Source organism: Vulpes vulpes, chromosome 4, assembly GCF_048418805.1.
Source record: "Vulpes vulpes isolate BD-2025 chromosome 4, VulVul3, whole genome shotgun sequence".
Taxonomy (NCBI): domain Eukaryota; kingdom Metazoa; phylum Chordata; class Mammalia; order Carnivora; family Canidae; genus Vulpes; species Vulpes vulpes.
Window position 1 is genome coordinate 39035098 of NC_132783.1, and position 22510 is coordinate 39057607.

The window sequence follows — 22510 nt, forward strand, 5'->3', positions numbered from 1 at the left end:
CTTGTTTGTCATAATATTTATGAAAACTAGGTGATCCAATTAAAGGGATATAATGAGTAATATATTCCATAAAGACTGTTAGATATGCAGTTCTAACCAGTAAGACGACCAGACATGAATGCTTAATGTTAGAGCTCTGAATTGGTAGCAGATGTAATTGATTGCTCAATTAATAACTGAAAATATTATTTTGGCTTCATAGGAAATTAATTATGAGTAAAGCAAAACATGTGGCACTTACAAATCTCTGTATTCAGGCAGCCCGGGTGGCTCAGCAGTTTAGCGCCTGCCTTTGGCCCAGGGTGTGATCCTGGAGTCCTGGGATCGAGTCCCATGTCGGGCTCCCTGCATGGAGCCTGCTTCTCCCTCTGCCTGTGTCTCTGCCTTTCTCTCTCTGCTTCTCCCTCTGCCTGTGTCTCTGCCTCTCTCTTTCCCAGTGTCTCTCATGAATAAATAAATAAAATGTTTAAAAAACAAAAACAAATCTCTGTATTCATTTCTTGGTACATATAAATATTAATGAAAATCTGATTTTCATTTACTACAGTTTTACCCTGTCCAAAATCTACTATAACCAGAGTACATAGAACAATCCAATTGCAAGGACAATAAAAACAAACATACAAAATTATCAAAATGTCAGAAAATATTTAAAATTAAAACATTAAGAAATTCAATAGTGACTATGTTTCATATATTTAACAAAGACTGAAAAATGAATTTAGGTGTTTTTTTAAATTTAGTTTTTATAAAACATCTTTGAGGCAGAGTTCTTAACTGCTCAACAAAATCTTATTCTATTCTGGAAAAATTCTAAATTAGTTCCTTGATTGAAGAGAATTGATTAGTGAGATAGACAATACTTAGGAAGCATCACAGAGGAGAAGAATATGAAAAAAGTAGGTAAACAATTTCAAAGAGCATTTGGAAATCAAAAGTTATAGTTGGCTTGGAATAAAACTAAAGAATAAGTGAACAATTAAAGAAGTAGAACATTGAGTAATGAAAATGTTCTCTACCTAAGAACACCTAAAATGATATATAAAACTCAACAATCATCCTTTGACTATCTAAAGAGATTTTTGAGAGTAAGGGAAACCCACAGGGCCTTAACAAAGGGGAAAGAACTAAAAAGTAGGGTAATAATCTTGAACTGACACCACAGCTGTCAGAAGGGTATTTGCTAATAGGGATCTAAACTTTAATAGCAAGATAAAGAAAGGAGGCTAGTCCTGGATCCCTAGCAGTATGTAAAGCTGGAACTAGTTTCACTACATGAAAGTAGAAACCTTGAAAAGCTATATTCCCCATGAAAAGATACATTAAAAAAAAGTCTTACTCAATAGCAAAGAAAGATGATAAAGGATAACTTCTATTTAAACCTCAGCTCCAAATGAAAAGGTTAAAGTCATCTTAAGCTTAAAACATAATTTTAACTGGTCTTAAGTTCTAGTACCTTGAGATGCTGGCATAAGCAAATATAAATCCTTTTAATGGAAATGTACTCTTAACCCAGGCCCCACAAAAGTCCCACAGTTTTAAGTAGCCCCAAAATGAATACAAAATATATAATTACAAAATTGATAGGGATATAAAATACCAGGAATGAAATCAACAGAAAAAGAAACTGCAAAATTAGATCTCTATGGACATAGCTATGAGAAATAACAGATACAGAATATAAAATAACAATGCCTAAAACAATTATGAAAAAAGGAAATTGAAACATGAGCAAGGAAAGGGTTATTATAAAAATAATCCAAATATAATTTCTAGCAATGAAAAATATAATTATTTAACTAAAAACTATGAAATATTCTTTTCAAACAATATTTTTAAAAATTAGGGGAAAATGATTATGTACTGGTTGTTAAAAGATCAAGGAATTTTTAATTTTTATTAGGTGTGATAATGGCATGGCAATTAAGATGGCCATATTTCTTAGATGTATGTACTTATAGCATGACATGTTATCTAGAATTTCCTTCAAAATACTTTAGGAAAGAAAGAAAATGGAATAGATAAAACAAATGTAGGAAAATGTGAGAAATGTTGAATCTGAACAATGTGTGTATGTGAAATTTTTATAATAAAAATAAAAGGAAAACTTGACTCACACAGGGAATTTAAGAAACAAAACAAACATGCAAAGGGGAAAAAATAAAAGTGAGAGAAAGACAAATCAAGAAACAGACTCTTAATTATAGAGAACTGATGGTTATAGAGGGGAAATAGGTTGGGGATGGGTTACACAGGTGATTGGGATTAAGGAGTACACTTGTAGTGATGAGCACAGGGTGACGAATGGAAGTGTTAAATTACTTTATTGTACACCTGACACTCATATAATACTGTATGTTAACAAGCTGGAATTAAAATAAAAACTTTAAAAAAGGAAATAATGGGGGGAGGGGAGAAAACTCAATGGATAGTACAATCAGAATATTAGATAAAGCCAAAGAAAGAATTAGAGAATTGGAGGATGGATCTAAAGAAGGCATCTAGATTATGATTAAAATTTAGAGGAGAAAAACACCCAAAACCTCACCTTCCTTTGGGCTCACTGCTGTAGGAAGATTATTCCAATCAAGGGTCCAAGTAGGGCAAGGGTGGGGAGAAAACATCACTTCAATGCCTTTTTCCTGGAAATAGGAAATAAACTCCTTACAAATTAATGAATTAATAAAATCCTGTTGTTTTTTTTTAAATAAATAAATTGTATTCATTTATACATGAGAAACACAGAGACATAGGCAGAGGGAGAAGCAGGCTCCATGCAAGGAGCCTGATGTGGGACTCGATCCCCAGACTCCAGGATCACACCCTGGGCTGAAGGCAGGCACCAAACTGCTGAGCCACCCAGGGATCCCCCCTTTTGTGTTTTAGAAGGTCAAATTTCTCTTTTCTTCAGTGGCAAGAAGGAACATATATATTAATAATCATTACATGATCCTCAAAACATTTAGTAACATACGAAATATATGGGTTTCTTTTTTAAAGATTTTATTTATTTATTCATGAGAGACACAAAGAGAGGCAGAGACATAGGCAGAGGGAGAAGCAGGCTCCATGCAGGGAGCTCTATGTGGGACCCAATCCTGTAATTCTGGGATCATGCCCTGAGCCTGAGCCACCCAGGCATCCCGAAATATATGTCTTTTTGATAGTACACTTTCCTATTTTTTTTAATACTGAGATAATAAAAAAAATGATATTTTAAAATTATCACCTAAAACTACATAGAAATAAATATACTCATACTTAGATATAAATTGGGTGTCAAAAAGAAAAGTCACCTGAAGTTAAAAATTTTATCAAAAACATTCAAGGATAATAAAAAACTGATTCTGCATCTCCATCAAGATCTGTCATTACATATATGAAAATAGCACAGCCAGAGTTATATTTATAGGACAAAAAGCCCAACTTCAGCATAACACCCTAAAACATCATCCATACCAATCTTTTATAAGTGCTTATAATGCCTCTAAAAAAAGGATTCCTCTGTCATAACCAAATGGTTCCCAAAATTTTCAAAACTGAGGACCACTTCTCAAAATATAAAAAAAAAAAAATCTCAGGCTCCTTCCCCATGTCAAAAGTTGTACCTTTTTTATTTGATCTGCAGATAGTTGTGTGACATACATATGGATTCCTAGACCCCTTGCAATCACATACTGGGTATATAGCCCACAGGATAGGTATCCATGGTTCAGGTTTTTTTATCTTTAGAAATATTGTATTCAAAAGCAAAATCTCTGAGAACTATCACTAATTTCAGTTAGTTCATGAAATTACTTCAAATTATGAAAATTACTGAAAATTATGAAATTAGAGTGGCCTTTCTGACCACTATTCAAAAAGGACTTCAACTCACATAACCTCCACCCCTTTCACCCACATTACTTTTTGTAGCATTTATCATTACCTAATATGTTAACACATCTGTGTTTTTTCTTTATTACCTCCACCACCAGAATAGAAGGCCTATCCATGGAAGTCATCCAATCTGTTCTTCATATATCCCACATTCAAAACAATGACTAAAAATACACATTTTTTGGACTGACTGAATAAATAAATTTAAAACCTTTGGAGAATAAGGGCAATTTTAGAGGCAAGAGTATGCCAAAGAAAACCAAAGGGGGAAAAAAGCGAGATGTGAGTGTTCCTAAGAAATATTTTACTATGTTATACTTCCACGTGGCACCAATTTCATTTATTCTTATGTAATTGGCACAAAATACTGTGATTACACAAAAACTAATAATTGCTGTATAAATAAAATCATACATTGACATAATTTATGATTTACTATTCTGATATAATATTTACTATTTTTCAAAATATAATTCAATAATTCACTAGTAAGTAGCAAAAACAATGTCTTGCTAAAAGGCACTTTGGTTGTATCTAATATATACTTTCAAGTTGGAATTAAATGAAAATAGAAATTTTAACTTATTTTCAGATTTGAACCTTTATTTTTTTTTAACTGTTGATGTACTGTCCCAGTCATCTTTTATATAATCATAAGATGTGAAATCAGAAAAGGATCCTACAGAATATCTATTACACTCTCCTAATTTGTAAATGGAAAAATTAAGACCCTTTGGTTAAACAACATACCAAGTTAGCTTAGCTACTAAGTTGGGACTAGAATCCAAATCACCTGATCCCTAGTACTTTCTCCATGGGCTGCTCCCAAGCCAATAACTTAAAGTGGCTGAAATACCATGTCAGGCCTATTCCTGAGAAACATGGAACTATCTGACGGATGATCTGGGCTCAAGGACTCCCGAACTGGCTTGCCAAAACTTTATAGATCTGCACTAAAGTCTAAAACTTTTCTAATCCAATGTTTCTTCCTTTCCTGTCTCATTCACAGGGGTCAAAACTGCATCACAGAGTGAAGGCTCTCCCAAGCCTCCTCTGTCTCACTCCCCACTTTACCTCACAGATTTCTCTCAGTAGACGTCTACTCTGGGGTATCTAATCCCATCTTGGAGTCTGCTTAGGAGATCTAAACTAACACACCCCCCTGTAAATTAAAATTTCACGATTCCTTTTTATCTTCTTTGTTATTACAAGATGGCTTCTTTTTACAATTATTTGTTAACTTTTCCTGAATTTAAATTTGTTATTTCCCATTGTTTATAAATATATATTTTTAAAGATTTTATTTATTTATTCATGAGAGACACACAGAGAGAGAGAGAGAGAGAGGCAGAGACACAGGCAAAGGGAGAAGCAGGCTCCATGCAGGAAGCCTGATGTGGGACTCCATCCCAGGTCTCCAGGATCATATGCTGGGCTGAAGGTGGCGCTAAACCGCTGAGCCACCCAGGCTGCCCTATAAATATATTTTTTAAGATATACAAAATACAAATGTTTTTCCTAATGTCATTTTATTATTAGAACAGCATAGGTAGAAAAATCTGAATCTGAAGAAAACCAATTTTCTTCCAAGACTGTGTAAGTGTGAATTAAAACTAGCTTTTTAGTTTGTTGAAATTTAAAAAATTAGTATTTAAAAACAAAGCAACTTACTCTACTGATGATTATTTTTAAAAACTCAGGAGGTGAAAATGAGATCTCTATACAGTATGGTCATCTAATCAGACACATCAAGCTTTTGGACATGCTTTGATACTTTCTTCCAAAATTCACTATATAATCCTATTTCATTGTTTCATCATTGGGCTAACAAAGCTTAACTGATAAGATAAGGGGCTAATGTCTCTACTAAAATCTTGTGCTTTTCTAATTCAGCAAACATTTTGTTAACCATAGAACACAAATTCTTCCTAATCCAAGTGGGAAAATATAATGTATTTTTCCAGTATGACTGAGATGAATAGCTCAAATGACTTCCTGATTTTCCCTCTATTCAAATAAATCTTCAAATAGTTGAAGTTAAAAGCAAAACATTTTTGTAAACTGTTTAGAATGATAGAGAAAACAAAACCTATTTGGAAAATTTCTATAATTAGTATTATTAGAAACAAACTTTGTAGGGGCATCTGGGTGGCTCAGTGGTTGAGCATCTGCCTTTGACTCAAGTTGTGATCCCAGGGTTCTGGGATCGAGTCCTGCATCAGGCTTTCAGCAGGAAACCTGCTTCTCCCTCTACCTATGTCTCTGCCTCTCTATCTGTGTGACTCTCATGAATAAATAAATGAAACTAAAAAAAAAAAAAAGAAAAGAAACTTTGCAGGAAAGAGGAAACATCACATGTGTTACATAAAAAGGCATTAAAGCAAAATTCAAAGAACTAAAAAATCTTAAATTTAGACCTAACTTTCAAAAGTAAATTGAGATATTCATTTTCATATTCTTTAACTTCAAATCATCTCAAAATTTAAAAGCTGAGACCAAAACCTTGCAATAGGGAAACATCAGATTAAAACAATACATTTGACAGACATGATATGACGTTGGTCAAGGTCTTGAATATTAAAAAAAAAAAAGTTTTGAGAAAAATACCTTTTTTGACTTACTTGACTCCAAAGACACACAGTATTAAAAATCTTCAGTTTACTGTACCTCATTTATATGCAAAAGACATAGAAATATTAATTGGGTAAGGGTGATGTAAAATAGTTATAAATAAAATTTAAAGCAAAAGTAATGTCAATAAATGATTACAAGCTGAGGCAGAATGCTCAGGAACATTATCACATGGAATTTTTCAAAGAAAATTTTAATAAAAACATTTTAAGTACCATTAACTTGGTCATAGTGGGCCTTGGTCCTCCTATAAATGAAGCATCATTTTGCTCCTCTACACCTGGGATCTCACTTAAGTTTGAATATTGTTCATTTGAGGTGGTCAGCAACTCTGGTAAATGGAGAAATTGGATCCCACACCGAGAAGCTGCTGCTTTTACTCGTGGCACTTCCTGAATCCTCTGGTACCAAGCAGCCAGCAGTGGAAATTCTATCAGCTTTTCAGAAAGTTTCTTGCAGATAATTACCTAGGTGGGCAAAGAACAAAACATGTTATTATATATTTTTTGTTTATATAGCTATACTGAGGTACCTTTACATACCATAAAATTCACATATTTTAAGTGTATAGTTCAAACAATGAATTTTAGCAAATGTATATAGTTGTGCAACTACCACCACAATCCAGTATTAGAACACTATCACACCAAAAAATTCGGTTGTGACCACCTGCAGTCAATCTCTGCTTCCCCAGTTGGTTATAAGCAACCACTGATCTGCTTTCATGTCTATAATTTGCCTTTTCTAGTATTTCATCTATGTGAAATCATAAAATGTCTTTTTCACTTAGCATTAAGTTTTTGAGGTTCATCCATGAAGTTACATTTATCAGATTTTTAGGGGAGTTAAACTATTCTGTATGATACAATAATGATGGATGCATATCATGCATTTGTCGAAACCCATATAACACTAATACAAAGTATGGTTTGGGTTATAGTAATGTGTTAATGTAGGTTCATCAATTGTGATAAATGTACCACTTTGGTGCAGGATGTTGATAGTAAAGGAGGCTGTGGGGATGGGGGGATAGAGGATATATAGGAACTTTCTGCACTTTCTGTTCAATTTCACTCTAATCCTAGAATTACTCTAAAAAATAAAGTCTATTTTTAAAAGATATTTTAAAAATCAAAACATATTATTTAAATAAGACTAACAAAGGACTAATGTCTTAGAAATAATAGGAGGCCCAAAAGGTATTTGTGAATTACTTGGATAATAATAATATTATATACACACAAACTAAGAATGTATTCACATACTATCTTATAAGCCAAAAAAAAAAAAATTAATGGAAAAGACCAATACTTAGCAGAAAAAGGATGAAAAATATAAATAGATTATTCTAAGATAATCAAAAGAACATGACATTTGAAATAGCAGTTGAAAATCATTTTGGAAAATTTTATATCAGTTTTGTTTTTATTACATTCATTATTTATTTATATATTTATTATATATTAAATTCTAGTTTCTATCATCTTTGTTGTATATTTTTATGCCTCTCTAAAAACTCTTTCTTAGTCAATTTCCTTCAAATCTAGAAACCCCTTCATCTATAATTCCTGGGCAAGAACACATTCCACTGTCCCTGATCCTCATTATGTTTCATAAGTCTCAACACATTGAATATAGAGAATAAGTGGACACTGCTCAAAAACCTAAAATACTTTATATTTATGTATGAACACTAGTTTAAGTGGTTAATGGAGAAAGAATTAAAATAAGTTGAAGTGTTGACTTCCTCAAAGTATCTTATGTGATAATTTTAAATGACCATAATTTGGTATCTATATAGAGTCTATACTCACTGGTTTATTTTGAGAAATCTCAATGGAAGTTATGCACTCACTGGGGAAGTATGGGAATGAGAGAAATGGAGAGGGTGTACTCTTATTTTAATAGTGATCTAAAGTTCTTTTCTTTCTTTCTTTCTTTTTTTTTTTTTTTTTTTTTTAGTGAAGCCTTCCCTGAATGTATAAACCATAACACAGAATTAAAGTAGTATTATTTAAAAGTAGTGTAAGAAACAATCTCAGAACCATATTTTTAAAAAAAGACTTGATGGAGTAAGGAGGAAATTTCACTGAAGTAAAATTGTAAAAAGATAAAAGATACAATTATAGATATTTAGAAGTGAAAAGATAACTAGCATTAGTTAGAGGGCATTTTTTATAAAGCAGCACTTAAAGTAAGGCTTTTATTCAAATGAGAAAATGTGAAACCAAAAAAAGAAAAAAAAAGTGAAACCATTACTACTGATTTAAATTATCTTTTTGTTTTTCTCTTGGCCAGATGCTTTCTTCCTACCATCATCATCAAACTTCAATTTCTTTAAAAATTAGAATGCTCTTATTTCTTTTTGAAGCACTGAATGTTGTTTCCATAGAAACAGTAATAATGTCACAAACAGATTATGACTGGTGATGATGAACAAATAGATGAATAAAAAGGTCAAATCAAGAAAATCTTGACAAATATATCTAGCAATAATGAGTCCCAAAGCAGAAGCCAGAAAGGACAGAAAATTAATGAAAAATTCACATGCATATATGTTTTAGTCTATTTTAACTGGACTTTAAATAAACACAAGCAATTGTTTATAAGAACAAGGTTTATGTTGGACTCTTTTTGTATATGGCAAGCACTTGCAAATAATATTCTACCTTGCAAACAATAGTCTGTTGAGTGAACAAATGATCAAGGAACTATTAGCTTCAAAGAATAATCTCCTAAATTAGCATTTTTCAAACAGCAGTTTATAGCCCATTAGGAAGTTGTGAAATCAACATAGTTTTAAAAATGGCATAAAACAGAAAATAGCAGAGTCCACAGCATGTAGTAAAGTGGGTTGCTTTATAATCCTTATAAGTATATTTAATGTATACAAGATACATATTTGTATTAAGGATGCTCAATCACCTGCAAAACGCATTGTTTACTGTGAGTTAGAGACTTTAAAATATGTTGTCTAAATGGCACTTTGGGAGCCAAACGGTTTTTTTTTTAATTTATTTATTTATTTATTTATTTATTTATTTATTTATTTATTTATTTATTTATTTATTTTTTAATGGAGTGAACAGGGAGAGGGTCATAAGAAGAGAGAAAGAGAAAATCTTAAGCAGGCTCCAGTATGAGCCCGAGGCAGGGCTTGATCTCATGACCCCTGAGATCATGACCTGAGCTGAAATCAAGTCAGATGCTTAAAACGGACTAGGCACCCAGGTACCCCCCACCAAAATTCAATTTAATTGCCTGGAAATAGCTCATGTGCTAAGTGAATTGAGTTTAGTTCATGATAAATTAATTAAGAAACGCTCTAATTTCTTCACCTTTCCTTTCCTCTCCTTGTGACTTGTTCTTATTTTTTTGATGCATATGGCATCTTTCCTTCCGTTGGAAAATAAGTTCTGATTAAGTAACAATAATTCATATTTAAGAGAAATTGAGATTTACTCTGCATGATGGGTCATCCCATTTCATCAACATGCCAGGCTGCCCTGCTAATATCCAGACAGCTCAGGAGGTACTGAACCACATTCATTATACTTAAGAAGATATATTTAAAGAAGTGGCTAATGAAGAATGTGTGAGATGAAAATTATATTTGTTCCTAAAAAATGATTTTTTTAAGTTACCTGCCTGGTAAGATCAAAACCATTATAAATATCACAGTTAAAGAGAGGAAAATTAGATCATTTATTCTTAAACAATGATAAAAAACTGTTGCTACCAAGAGCATAAAATGAAACCCTAATGGTTTTCTAGTCAACTGTAACAAGGGGCAGCAAAACTTGCCTGGAGTGAAGCAAGATGTTACATTTATCCAAAATATCTCCTCCTCTGCATCACTTTCCAACCATTTATTATATGAAATATTTTGTATTTTTTAAAAAGATTTTATTTATTTATTCATGAGAGGCAGAGAGAGAGAGAGAGAGAGAGAGGGTAGAGACACAGACACAGGCAGAGGGAGAAGCAGGCTCCATACAGGGAGCCTGATGTGGGACTCGATCCCAGGTCACCAGGATCATACCCTGGGCTGAAGGCAGCACTAAACTGCTGAGCCACCCGAGCTGCCCCCCCTCCTTTTTTTTTTTTAAGATTTTATTCATTTATTCATGAGAGACACTCACACACACACACACAGAGGTAGAGACAGACACAGGCAGAGGGAGAAGCAAATATTTTGTATTTACTTTATATCACTTCCTTAGTCATGTTTAGTCTTTTGAAAATATGTCATAACTAACAAATGTTTAGGTGAGCAGTGTAAGCAGTAAACTAACTGGAAATATAATCTAAATTCTGCTTTTACTTATAGACTAGAACTGGTGGGTTAAAACTGAAAACTCTGAAGGACCTAATGCATAGGAGAGGATATGGAATATACAAACTAACCACTAAATAAGTGTCATCTATGGTTTTTGCAAAATGTCAGCTAATAGATTCTTATTTTATTCCTAATGCTACGTCTACAGGGACAGTGAAAGAGACATTTAACATAAGTACTTTTGCTTAAAAATCAATTTCCACAATAATTTTACTTTAGCAATAAATGTGTCATACTTTTTAAAAACTCAATTCAAAGCATTTGAAGCTAACATGCAAAAAGTTAAATCCTAAAGTGTTCAAATTACAAAAATATTTTATAAAATAGCAAATTTTTCCTTATGGGAGAATAATCTTTTACATAGTCCTATCAAAGTATACCTGTTTACTAGTAGCAACTTAAAAATAACTATACAATTTTCTGGTATCAGCTAACAGCAGGATTTTGCCTGAGTGTAGTTATTCATTGCTGTCTCCCTATGCTTGCTCTACTAACTACTAGAAGATGCTAGCAAATGACTTAGAGAAGGGAAATTACAAGAGGTGTGCATTTAATTTATTCCTTTTAAAATCTATTCCTAAAATTTTCTAGAGGAGAGGGTTTTGTCAGGTACCTTCCATAATGAAGTACTGGGCTATTGGGTTACCTTCGCAAACTAATATCCACTGAAAAGGAAGAAAAACATGGAGCAGGTTTAGACACAGCACTTTGGCCACTCTACCTATTACTGTTTTGCATGTTTGGCTTTCTGCTGTTTAGCAGAACTGTGTATTTTCCCTAGCTCTTCTAATTTTGACCTCTGGTATTCCAAATCTTGACTTAGCAAAATTGACTGCTCTCTCATATTATTGGCCTTATTTCTGTGGCCAAATATCCTTGCTCTAGGTTCAGCTCTATGTTTCTGATCCAAACCTAGTAACTTGACTTTCATTCCTGATCACCAACTTGATTATGAGTCTGACCATTTGGATGGCCACTCCATCACTATAAAGGCTATGCATCATAGCCACTATCTGAACTGTAACAACTGCTTCATAATCCAAGATGACTTAAAGGAGCAAAATAAACATAACAAAAATAATATTAATAATATCTTTCTTTGGCAAAAAAAAAGATTAATTCTGAAAGAAATTGTGCAGATCCAAGAAAAATATAAAAGAAAATATGAGAATTAGTTTACATATAAGTGTCAAAAGAGAAAAATTTAAACCTAGAATACATGTAATAATAAAGGCTTGAGTGTATAAGTTTTCCCCTATTTCAAGCTAAAAACAAAGTTCTTCAGTAGTATTAGGTAAATTTACTTAACAGCAGTTAGTAGATATCCTACCTGATTGAAGAGGGGAAAAAATTCCTTCTCAATTAAAAATACTTCAGCTTCTATTGATTCTAATTTAGGTAAATTGTATTTAAATTAAGCTAAAATCAAATGCAAACTAGCTGAAAATGGATGTTTGGTTAATGATCTAAAATCAACTGCATACAGGTAAATCTAGTTTTATATTTGCTTTGTTGAGTTTGAAAGCAGATACTCTATCGGTTTTGTTTTTATTTTCTTTGTACTACTTACTATTATTTAAATATGTATTAGTTATTTGTTTGCTTATTCATATCTATCTTCCCCTACTAGAATATTAACTCCATGAAGGTTGGGACTTCATCTTGTTCATCACTCTATTGCCAGTGCCTACAACAGCATCTGCTACATACGTAAGCTTTCAATAAATTTCTCAAATGAATCATTAATGGATGTGACATGCGGATTTAATCCTTACAAAATTAAAACCAAATGCAGTTATCCAAGAAGACCAAGAAGCCACAAACATCAACAGTATTTCACATGACTGCTCTAATGCCTGAAGTTGGTAATAAAGGGGAAGGTCAGGAATAAGAGAATTTAGAAATCATTTGACTAGAAAAAAAAAAAAAAGTAAAAAGTAAAAAAAAGTCTTCTCCCCACCCAGATCCATGGATACTATGAATACATATGACATTTAAAATGCTAATCAACATCTAAACAATTCCTGAAACTCTCTTTAACATCCTTTAATTCTGAAGTTATTTTGGTTTCTAATCTTATTTTATTACTATTTTGGAAAAAAAAAAGAAATGTTCTTCAAGAAAATTCCAACTGATTAATACCACCTAACTTATTAGTGAAGCATTAGCCTCCAAAGAGATTTTCATTAGAAATCATTTCTCATTTGTTAGTAGAGATACCTCAAGTGTTGGTGATATATTAAGAATGAAATTTGGTATCTGATTCCTTTTTAGGAGAAAGGTGAAGTGCTTCAAAGCAAGAAAAATGCAGCTCTTGAAAACCAATTAGAAAGCTGAAGAGAACTATAGTTTCCCATGTTTGAACTCTAATATTATTTTTACATTGTTCTTTTTTTCTCCACCAGGAGATAAAAGCACACACACACACATACTGGCGCACACACACATACTCATATTAACAAAGAAAACTTCGTATTTATATTCTCCCACAACAATGATTATGGCACAGCCAGCTACTGAATGTGATCTTATAAGGAACAGAGATGTACAGACACAATGATAAAATATTTCTGATTTAATAATGCTTAACATAATGTAATTAGTACTTTGACTACTTAATTATAAAATACAGCTGGCATAATTTTTTTAGTATTTTAATACTGGAACTTCCAATATTTGAAGGTAATCAAAAGAGCAATTTGAAATTAATAATCATAACAATTGCCAAAATTTTAGCAACTCAAAACTAGAAGTTATAATAATTACTAACATTTATTGAGAGCTTACTATATGCCAAACACTTCATGCTTTACACGAATTGTCATTTATTCCTTACACTAATCCTATGATATAGATACTATTCATTTTTACAGATAAAAAAATGGAGACAGTTATTAATTCCTTGCCCAGGAGCATAATGATAGTAAGAAATGGAATAGAAATGCAAACCTAGGCAATTTCATAGATTGAAACTTATAGTAATGTATCCACTCCTGATAAACCTTACCAAAAAATGATGGATACAAGGCAAGAGCACGATGTCTGCCAAAGTGAAGTACAAGCCCTCTGCAAACACGTGCTCCAGAGGTGGAAGGTCAGAGGCTTTTGCTTTTCTGATGTGAGAAGGCTCTCTGTTGTTAGTAGCTGGTTCTTCATGTACTGTGAGCTTTGAGAATGCCACTTTAAGTTCCAGGCTCTTGGATGATGAGTCCAATTCTTCAGACATTTCTTGTCTATGCACCTTGTTCTTTGTTTTTTCCTTAGCAAGGGAAGGCCCGACCCCAGCAGCCTTCTGTTGTTTCAGCTTCTGCCGACGGAGTTTGTCATCATTATGCACTCTTACAGGCTCACTAAGCTTTTTCTCTAACTGTAGTATTTCTGCAGGGATAGTTGGGTGCTGGTCAGAAGATTCTTTGAGAAAATTTTCAATAGCTAAAGGGATGGTGAGTTCACAAAGCCTGGTCCACTGACTAACCTGCAAAACAAAACAATACAAGAAATGAAAGGAGCCTTTACTTTCAATATGGCTTGAAGAAAACTTTCTATTGGGAAATAAGACTAGTTTTGACAATTGAAGCCAAGCCATCCCTGGGTTAAGATTTATGCTCTATCAAGGGACATATTACAGTGTTTCAAAAATGCTAACACTAAACAGTTAGAGATTCTTATGCCTGGAATACATGTTATCCTCTTGTATCCTCTTACTGAATAAAACCTTCCTTCCTAAAGCCTTCAAAGTACTCATACTCCCACCCCTGAAAAAAAGTATGGTTTTCAAGGCACTGCTACTTGAGCTCCTGTTCATGTGTAAAATTTCCTTTAAAAGTTCTCAGTTAAAACAAAAGATAAAAAAGAGGGTGGCTCAGCGGTTGAGCCTCTGACTTGGGCTCAGGGCATGATAACAGAGTCCTGGGATCGAGTCCCATATCAGGCTTCTCCCGGGATCGAGTCCCATATCAGGCTTCCTGCATGGAGCCTGCTTCTCCCTCTGCCTATGTCTCTGCCTCTCTCTATCTCTCGTGAATAAATAAATAAAATCTTTTTTTAAAAAAAAAAAGATAAAAAAAAAAGTCATTCTCTAAAACCAAGGTCTCCAAACCTCACAAATTAAATGCTGAATTCTTATTTTTCAATGCTGTACTGAAGTACTAGCATACATAAAGGGCTTATTTCATTATTTACTATAGATTTTTTAAGTAAGCAGGATTTTAGTCTCCCACGGAAAGTTAAAATGAATGCTCAAATGAATGTGTAATCACTTTATGGCTTTAAGTAACAAGAGAGCCATCATACTTACTTCAGCACAGGCTTTCAAGCAAGTCTTCTTAAAACCCAGAAGTTCCAAAATCTCTTTCTTGGAGGAGTCAGCTTCATACGATTTCTGGATTATATGTCTCAGTACAACAGCAAGTCCTGCTCTACAGAAATTGTCTGGTTTTTCTACTACTGCAGGTAAACAGCAATTCTGGACTATTGGTGGAAGCTCTTGTCTTGAAATAATCTGTACTTCAACTTCCTGAGGCACTACATTTTCTAGTGAAATATCTCTACTTTCTCCAGTGAGGACTAAGCAAACTTTAAAGATTTTACAGTCACAGTATGACAACAAAAATAAAGTTACAGATGTATGAAGAGGAAAGATGCACCCTTCTATTTGGTGAAAAAAGTCCAAGTATAGGTATTCTTCTTTAAGACTTTTCTTAATGCCTTTCATTTTCTTCTTTTATTGGGTCACCTGCAGCATAAATTGAAGTGGTTATATAGGACTTACAGTATTACAATTTAGAAGCTGAAATAAAAGATGAATATTTTAAAACTTTGTCTAGAAATCAGCAACGATTTGTGATAGATAAAATTCTGCAAGAATTTGTTTCTGAATACATGGCTTCCAAAAGAAATATTTCTACCCTGTGCAATTAACTAGTCTCAGGGGGTGATTTTACACCCAGCTCCTTTAAAATAAGCATACCTCAGGTGCTTAGCAATAGAACAGTCCCAATCAAGAAGTGTGATAAGAACAAGAGATTAATAGAACGGGAAATAAATAATCAAGAATCCTAGGAGTTGTCTGGAGAAGCTTTGGCAACACTGGTCTTCCCACACCACTGGTCTTTTATGACTATACAACACAATAGTCATGAGGAGGTGGAGGATTCATTCCCTCGTGAGAAATGGATTCTCTTAAAGTAAATGGATTTTGATACGATGAGCTATTGCATGCTGAATCACAAGAGAAAAATATTTGAAGTTCCCCATAACTTAGATGTTGATAACTGAGATATCTCAAAGTTAACATGTCCAGAAACATTCATCCCTACCTATACCTGCTCATGTATCCTCCCCATCTCGGTAAATGGATAATCATTCTCCTACCTGCTCAGGCCAAAAATCTGGAGTCATTTTTAATTACTCTTTTCTTTCACACCTCCATAACCAATCCATTATAGACTTATTTTGGCTCTTCAATATATATCAAAAGTGTTTATTTCACAATATCTTCATTGCTTTCACCATAATCCGAGCCACCATCACCTATCTCTGAATTATAGCAATTAATCTTCTAATCCTGCTTTCCATTCTATCTCCCTCTCTGGTCTATTCTCCATATAGTATCCAAAGGGACCCTCCTAAAAATGGAGTAAGATCACATCGCTACTCTGACAAATAGCTTCCCATCCTATTCAGAGAAAAGGCAAAGCTCTTACAAAGGCCTAAAGATCTCCTTGATCTCATCATTCACTACTCCAGCCAAAGTGACTTGTTATTCCTTTAAAATACTAGGTACATTCCCACCTCTGGCATTTTGCAGTTCTGTCTAGTGCCTGGAACACCCCCTCACCTCTTTCAGGTATTTACTTAAATGTCAGCTTCTCATTAAGATAATCGGTGGCTATTGTATTTAAATTGAAAATCACAACCCCCACCCTCTCTGAAAACACTATTCTATGCTTTTCTTTCACACTTACCACTGTGGTAACATACTGTATATTTTGTTTCCCACAAATAGAATGTTCTATAAGAATAGGAATTTTATTTACTACTATGCCTAAAACACTTGATATGTATATATGTTTTAATATATTTATATATATTATACATATTACATGTAAACATTATAACATTATATATTATATATACCATATATATAAAACATATATAAACATGGCCTGATATATGTATTTTACACGTATGAATACACACGGTTATTTTAAGGATGCAGACATACAGTCTTGAGGTCAAATTACTGATGGGTGTTTTCAAGTCAGATTTCTTAAAAATTTTGTCAATTATGGTAACTGATTTCTACTTTCCTTAGGTCTAAAATTCCCCGTGTTCTGATCCCATAAATCACAATTCCAAAATTAACACTAGATGGCACTCTTTAAAAGCATTCACCATGGAAACCTGTAATAGAAAGACAGTAGAGGAAAAAATTATTTCAAAAGCCTTTAAAAAGTATACTTGCAACTCTTTCAAGTATATTTGAAATACTGGTGTACTCTGAAATTTAGGTAACTGTTAACATTCTAAATTTCCTTTCTATTCTAAACTCCTTAGTTATTGTTTCATTTTAATCAAAAGCAAAACACTTGAGTATCTTTAAGTGTCTTGGTCCTCAGCTCTTTTGTTATTAAAGAGCTAATTATTCATTATAACAAAAAGATATAGTTAGTAAATTACTGAGAGAACCTCTTGATCATGCAAGTACTCATTACTGTTTTATATTTCTTTTATTAAAACAGATCTGCACCTTGGTTTGTTACTTCTTTAAAAGATCTCTAGGGGAAAATTATTTCATGTGATTAAAAAGCAACAACTTTTTAACCCATGGGAACCATTTTCTCCCTAGCTTGTCTTTTTTTTTAAAAATTTTATTTGTACTTACAGTATACTTTAAAACAAAGTATTAGGGGGTGCTTATTAAAGCTCACAGGCAAAGAGACCACATTTTCTAGGTAATTAATAATTTATTTGAGGAGTTTGCTCCTGTAAATCTATTGCTGATAATTTACTGATCTTCTTAACTCCCTCTGCTGATAGTGGTATACTATAACAGAAGATTCCTAAGTGCTTAAAGAAGCAGATTTGAAAGAAAATGTGATTGATTTACTCATTTGCCCAGCAGTCTAGGAAATAGTAATTATGAGACTAGTCCTGCTAACTCTTTAAAAAGCCAAACAAAACTGAAAACAATGTCATGCTATTTTACAGCTTGTAATTTAAGAAATATTTTAAAAATTAGAATACGTGTATATTTGCCACTTTCCAAGGCCTATAAGAATAAGAACCTTGAGAATAGGCTTTTACATATTCTATAAACTTTTGTCACTGTGAACACTTAATAAATGCTAAATGTCAACAAAATAGAATAGCAATAACCTGCCCATGGAGATATCTAAAAATTAATGAGATGCCGGAGAGAAAATGCAAAGTACTGTTGATTCTTAACATAATTTATTTTTCCAATATAGATGTTGGTGTTTTTTTGTTTTTTTTTCCCCCCTCTGGGAGATTAAAAATGTTACTTAATGATCTTGGAGTTAAAAAAATTACTCTCCCTGGGCAATTTCTTCCCATTAAATACTAATGTAATTTCTAAAATAAATATTAAATATTAGCAAACCTGTACAAATTTGATGTTTTTGGCTTGTACTATGTGTTTAATTTTTCAAGAGAGTAAAACATAGTTTTTGCTTTAAGTTTGCAACCGTCATACTCAAAAGAAACCCCTTTTTCTTCTACATATCTATCTAGAGATTCCTTCTATCATTATTTTTATGTCATGAACTTTAAAAAGGTGGGTACTGTAGAATCATCTTCTGGGTCTCTAGGGTTTGGGCGCAGCTCCTGTTACTCCATATTACATTCCTGCCACGCTCAGAAGTAGTGTCATTTGCTTAGCTTTGACAGGTGCCACACTGCAACTACTCCTGAGATAAAGTGGGAAAGCAGCATATAAATCCACAGACTTAGGAGCTGAAAAGAGCTAATGGAGTATACTTCTCTTCCCTGGACATGCCAATTTGTTTGGGAATGTTGCACAGGGAATATATAGGTAAAAAAAAAATTAAACTTGGTTTCATTACTTGTGAATCTTCAAAGATATATTTTTTAAGTAGGTTCCACACTGGGCTTGAACTCATGACCCTGAGATCAAGATATGAGCTGATATCAAAAATTGGATGCTTAACCAACTGAGCCACCCAGGTGCCCCTTCAAACATATTTAAAACATAACTGAAGTAGTGACTGGTTTAACATTTTAGACATCTACACCATTTTTTTTTTTTTTTGGTATTCTCATTCTAATTAATATATCTTGGTGTTGATAAATTGAAATATTTCACATATGAAAGGGTAAATGAGCTTCATATGATTTTAAAATCTAAAGATATTTTACTATTTCTCTTCATGCATATGTTTATATAAAGAAAGACAAAGAAAAAATATAATAAATGTATTGAAAATAAGCATACTTGGGGCACCTGGGTACCACAGTCAGTTAAGTGACCAACTCTTGGTTTTGTTCAGGTCATGAGTCAAAGGTTGTGAGATCCAGCTTTATGCCTGCTCAGCTTAGTGAGAAGTCAGCTGGAGTTTCTCTCCATCTCCCTCTGCCCTCTCCCCACTCATGCTCATACGCACACATGCTCTCTTTCTCACTCTTTTAAATATTAAAAAAAAGAAAAAAGAAAAGCATACTTGGTCAGAAGTTGAAAAAATTTTTTTGAGTTTTGTGTTCAGTTAAAGTCTGGATCTGGGGCAACTAAATATTACATAGTGGATAAACAACTAAGTTATATATTACCTAGTACATAAAGATCAAAGAGTATGCCACTGTAACAAAATATTGTTTTACATCAAATAAGAAATTATCACTGTGCCTGGAATTTAACAGGTGCTAATAAATGTTAAATGACTGAACAAAGAATACAATTCTAATAATATCACATACATTTTATTGTCCACCAACCATGTGCTATAACACATACAACTTTTAAACATTACTTCTAATCCTCACAATCCTTACATTTTAATTCCATTACACAGATGAGAATTGTCCATCAATACAAAAACATTAATTGAATTTATAAAGGGATCTTATCTGAAAATATTTAGGAATAGCTATTTTTCTTATATAAATAGCACTATTTTATAAACTAAAATTTCAGAAAGTGAAGCATATTGCAATCTTATTGCAGCAACAATTTCACCAAAGTGAAATTCATCAGAAATCATGTTATTCGAAGCAATTGTGCTGGTCTCAGTAATCCTTGATAAAAACCTCTGTTCTAAAAACAATCATTTGACAATGAAGATTTTTGGTAGCTTCTCCCTAATTCCCTTTATCCGATACTCCACAGACCTCTTAGCATCTCCACAGACCTCTTAGCAATAGTGCTTTGCCCTATTTTCAACTATACTCATTGCTGATTACTGACATTCAACCTTTTCACCATGCCACACAATAAGATTTTAATAATGCAACTCATTATACTGAATAAAAAGGATCATGAATAAAGGTGAAACAAAAGGATCATGAAAAAATATCCTACTACATGGGATAAAACTGATATATTTTTTTTTATTCTGTGCTTTTCATCCTTCCTTTCCTCCTCCCCTCTCCACTCTTTAAATGCTGGCTAGGGGGCACCAGGGTGGCTCAGTTGGTTAAGGGTCTGACTCTTGATTTCGGCTCATGTCAAGATCTCATGGGTCATGAGATCGAATCCTGCCTCAGGCTCCCCACTCAGTGAGGAGTCTGCTTGAGATTTTCTCTCCCTCTTCTTCTGCCCCTCCTCCTCCTCCCTGCCCCTCTCGTGCACAGGCTCCAGTGCACTCTCTCTCTCTAATAAATAAATCAATCTTGGGATGTCTGGGTGGCTCAGTGGTTGAGAGTCTGACTTCAGCTCGGGTCGTGATACCAGAATCCTGGGATCAAGTCTGGCATCAGGTTTCCTGTGGAGAGTCTGCTTCTCCCTCTGCCTATGTCTCTGCCTCTCTCTTGTCTCTCTCATGAATAAATAAATAAAATCTTTAAATCAATCTTTAAAAAAAATAAATGCTGGTTAGTACTCACTAAATTGATTTCACGATCCATTAATGGGCCAACTCACAATATAACAGTACTATTCTGGTGATCTCCAGTACCACAGGTTAAATATCCTCAATGACTCCTATTTTTATCTCAGTCACATCCTTTCCCTTGAACCTCAGACTTCTTACATGCTACTTGCCATCTTCCCTTGGGCATTTTTCTAAACTTGTTCCCCATCCCTTAGTAGTCCCTTTATTGATAAAATGACATCATTCACCCAGACGGTCATTTTTTCTCCTAAGCTACTATTTCTACCTTTGAAATATATGCTGAATCCAACTTCTTAGTACCGTTACCTCTATCATCCTAAGTTATCACCAGCTTTAAAGAGACTACTACAAATATCCATTAACAATATTTCCCCACTCTCCACTAGTCAGGGTGACCTTTAAACATAAAAGTCAGTTCACACTCTTCGCTCACAATCATCCAATGGCTTCCCGAAACAGTTAAAATAAATTCCAAATTTCCTGCTATGGCTTATGGCTGCCATGACCCTAGCTATCTTTTTATTTTTTTTTTTTTAAGATTTTATTTATTTATTTATGAGAGACATCGAAAGAGAGGCAGAGACATAGGCAGAGGAAGAAGCAGGACCAATGTGGGATGTGGGACTCGATCCCAGGATGATGACCTGAGCCAAAGGTAGATGCTGAATCACCCAGGTGCCTCCCCTAGCTATCCTTTTCTGACCTGACTCCCTACCTCTGCTCCCTCTTGCTCACTCCTCTCCAGCCAGTTCTCCCTACTGTTCTTGAGAGAAGCCAGGCATGAGAATTTTTTGTACTTGCTGTTCCTTATGCCTAGCTTGTTCCTTCATTTCATTGATGTCTCTAAATAGTAACACAAGAGCTATGTGACAACCTGAATAGAAAAAGCACTTCCATCACCTCCTGACCCCTTATCCCCTTTTTTCCTTTATATTACTATATGACTTATAACTCCAACGCATATGAGTACCCAAATTTTACTCAAGAAATGAATGAATATACATAAATATCAGTAATCATTCTAATGACAATACTACTGAGAACTTTAGTCTTGGTACATTAGCCTCATTCTTGACACCATTCTTCCAAATGAATAAATCTATTTTAAGAGCCAACTGTGTATAAATTGAAATGAAGAAACAAGATGACCTCCATAAGCTGATTTGGAAAAAGTATCACTTGAATCCATCTAAACTTATAAAGAAAATATAGTTTTTGTATATACCGATAGTCAAGAGAACTAGGAATCTTACTAGAGTCTATATTCTTAACAAATAGAATAGTTATATACCCAGAAAGATAAAGTAATGGCTAAGAGCCTAGACTCTGGAGTTGACTGGGTTCAAATCCTGGTTCTAATATTTAATAGCAATATAAAACTTTTTTGTACCTTAGCTTTCCCATTTATAGTGGGGACAAGAAGATTTACCATATAGTATGCTGTGAGAAACTAACAATGCCTATAATAAATACTAGCTATTATTATTCATTTGTAATTTATCTCAAAATTCCTTATCCATTAACACTAGTAAACAAATTTTGACTGGCAAGCCACAAATTATGCTGTATATTT

At 33.6% G+C, this 22510-nt stretch overlaps 1 protein-coding gene across 1 annotated transcript in view; it reads right to left on the reverse strand.

Annotated features, from left to right (window-relative positions):
• The window catches only part of GSTCD (glutathione S-transferase C-terminal domain containing), a 124890-nt gene that overhangs the window by 99863 nt on the left and 2517 nt on the right, over window positions 1-22510 (reverse strand). Inside the window, exons 2-5 of the mRNA XM_026017601.2 lie at window positions 15147-15584; window positions 13857-14324; window positions 6726-6977; window positions 2549-2642 (exon numbers count right to left, since the gene is read on the reverse strand). Of these exons, the coding sequence (XP_025873386.1) occupies window positions 2549-2642; window positions 6726-6977; window positions 13857-14324; window positions 15147-15563 (1231 nt within the window). The 5' untranslated portion in view covers window positions 15564-15584. The remainder of the gene's footprint in view (window positions 1-2548; window positions 2643-6725; window positions 6978-13856; window positions 14325-15146; window positions 15585-22510) is intronic.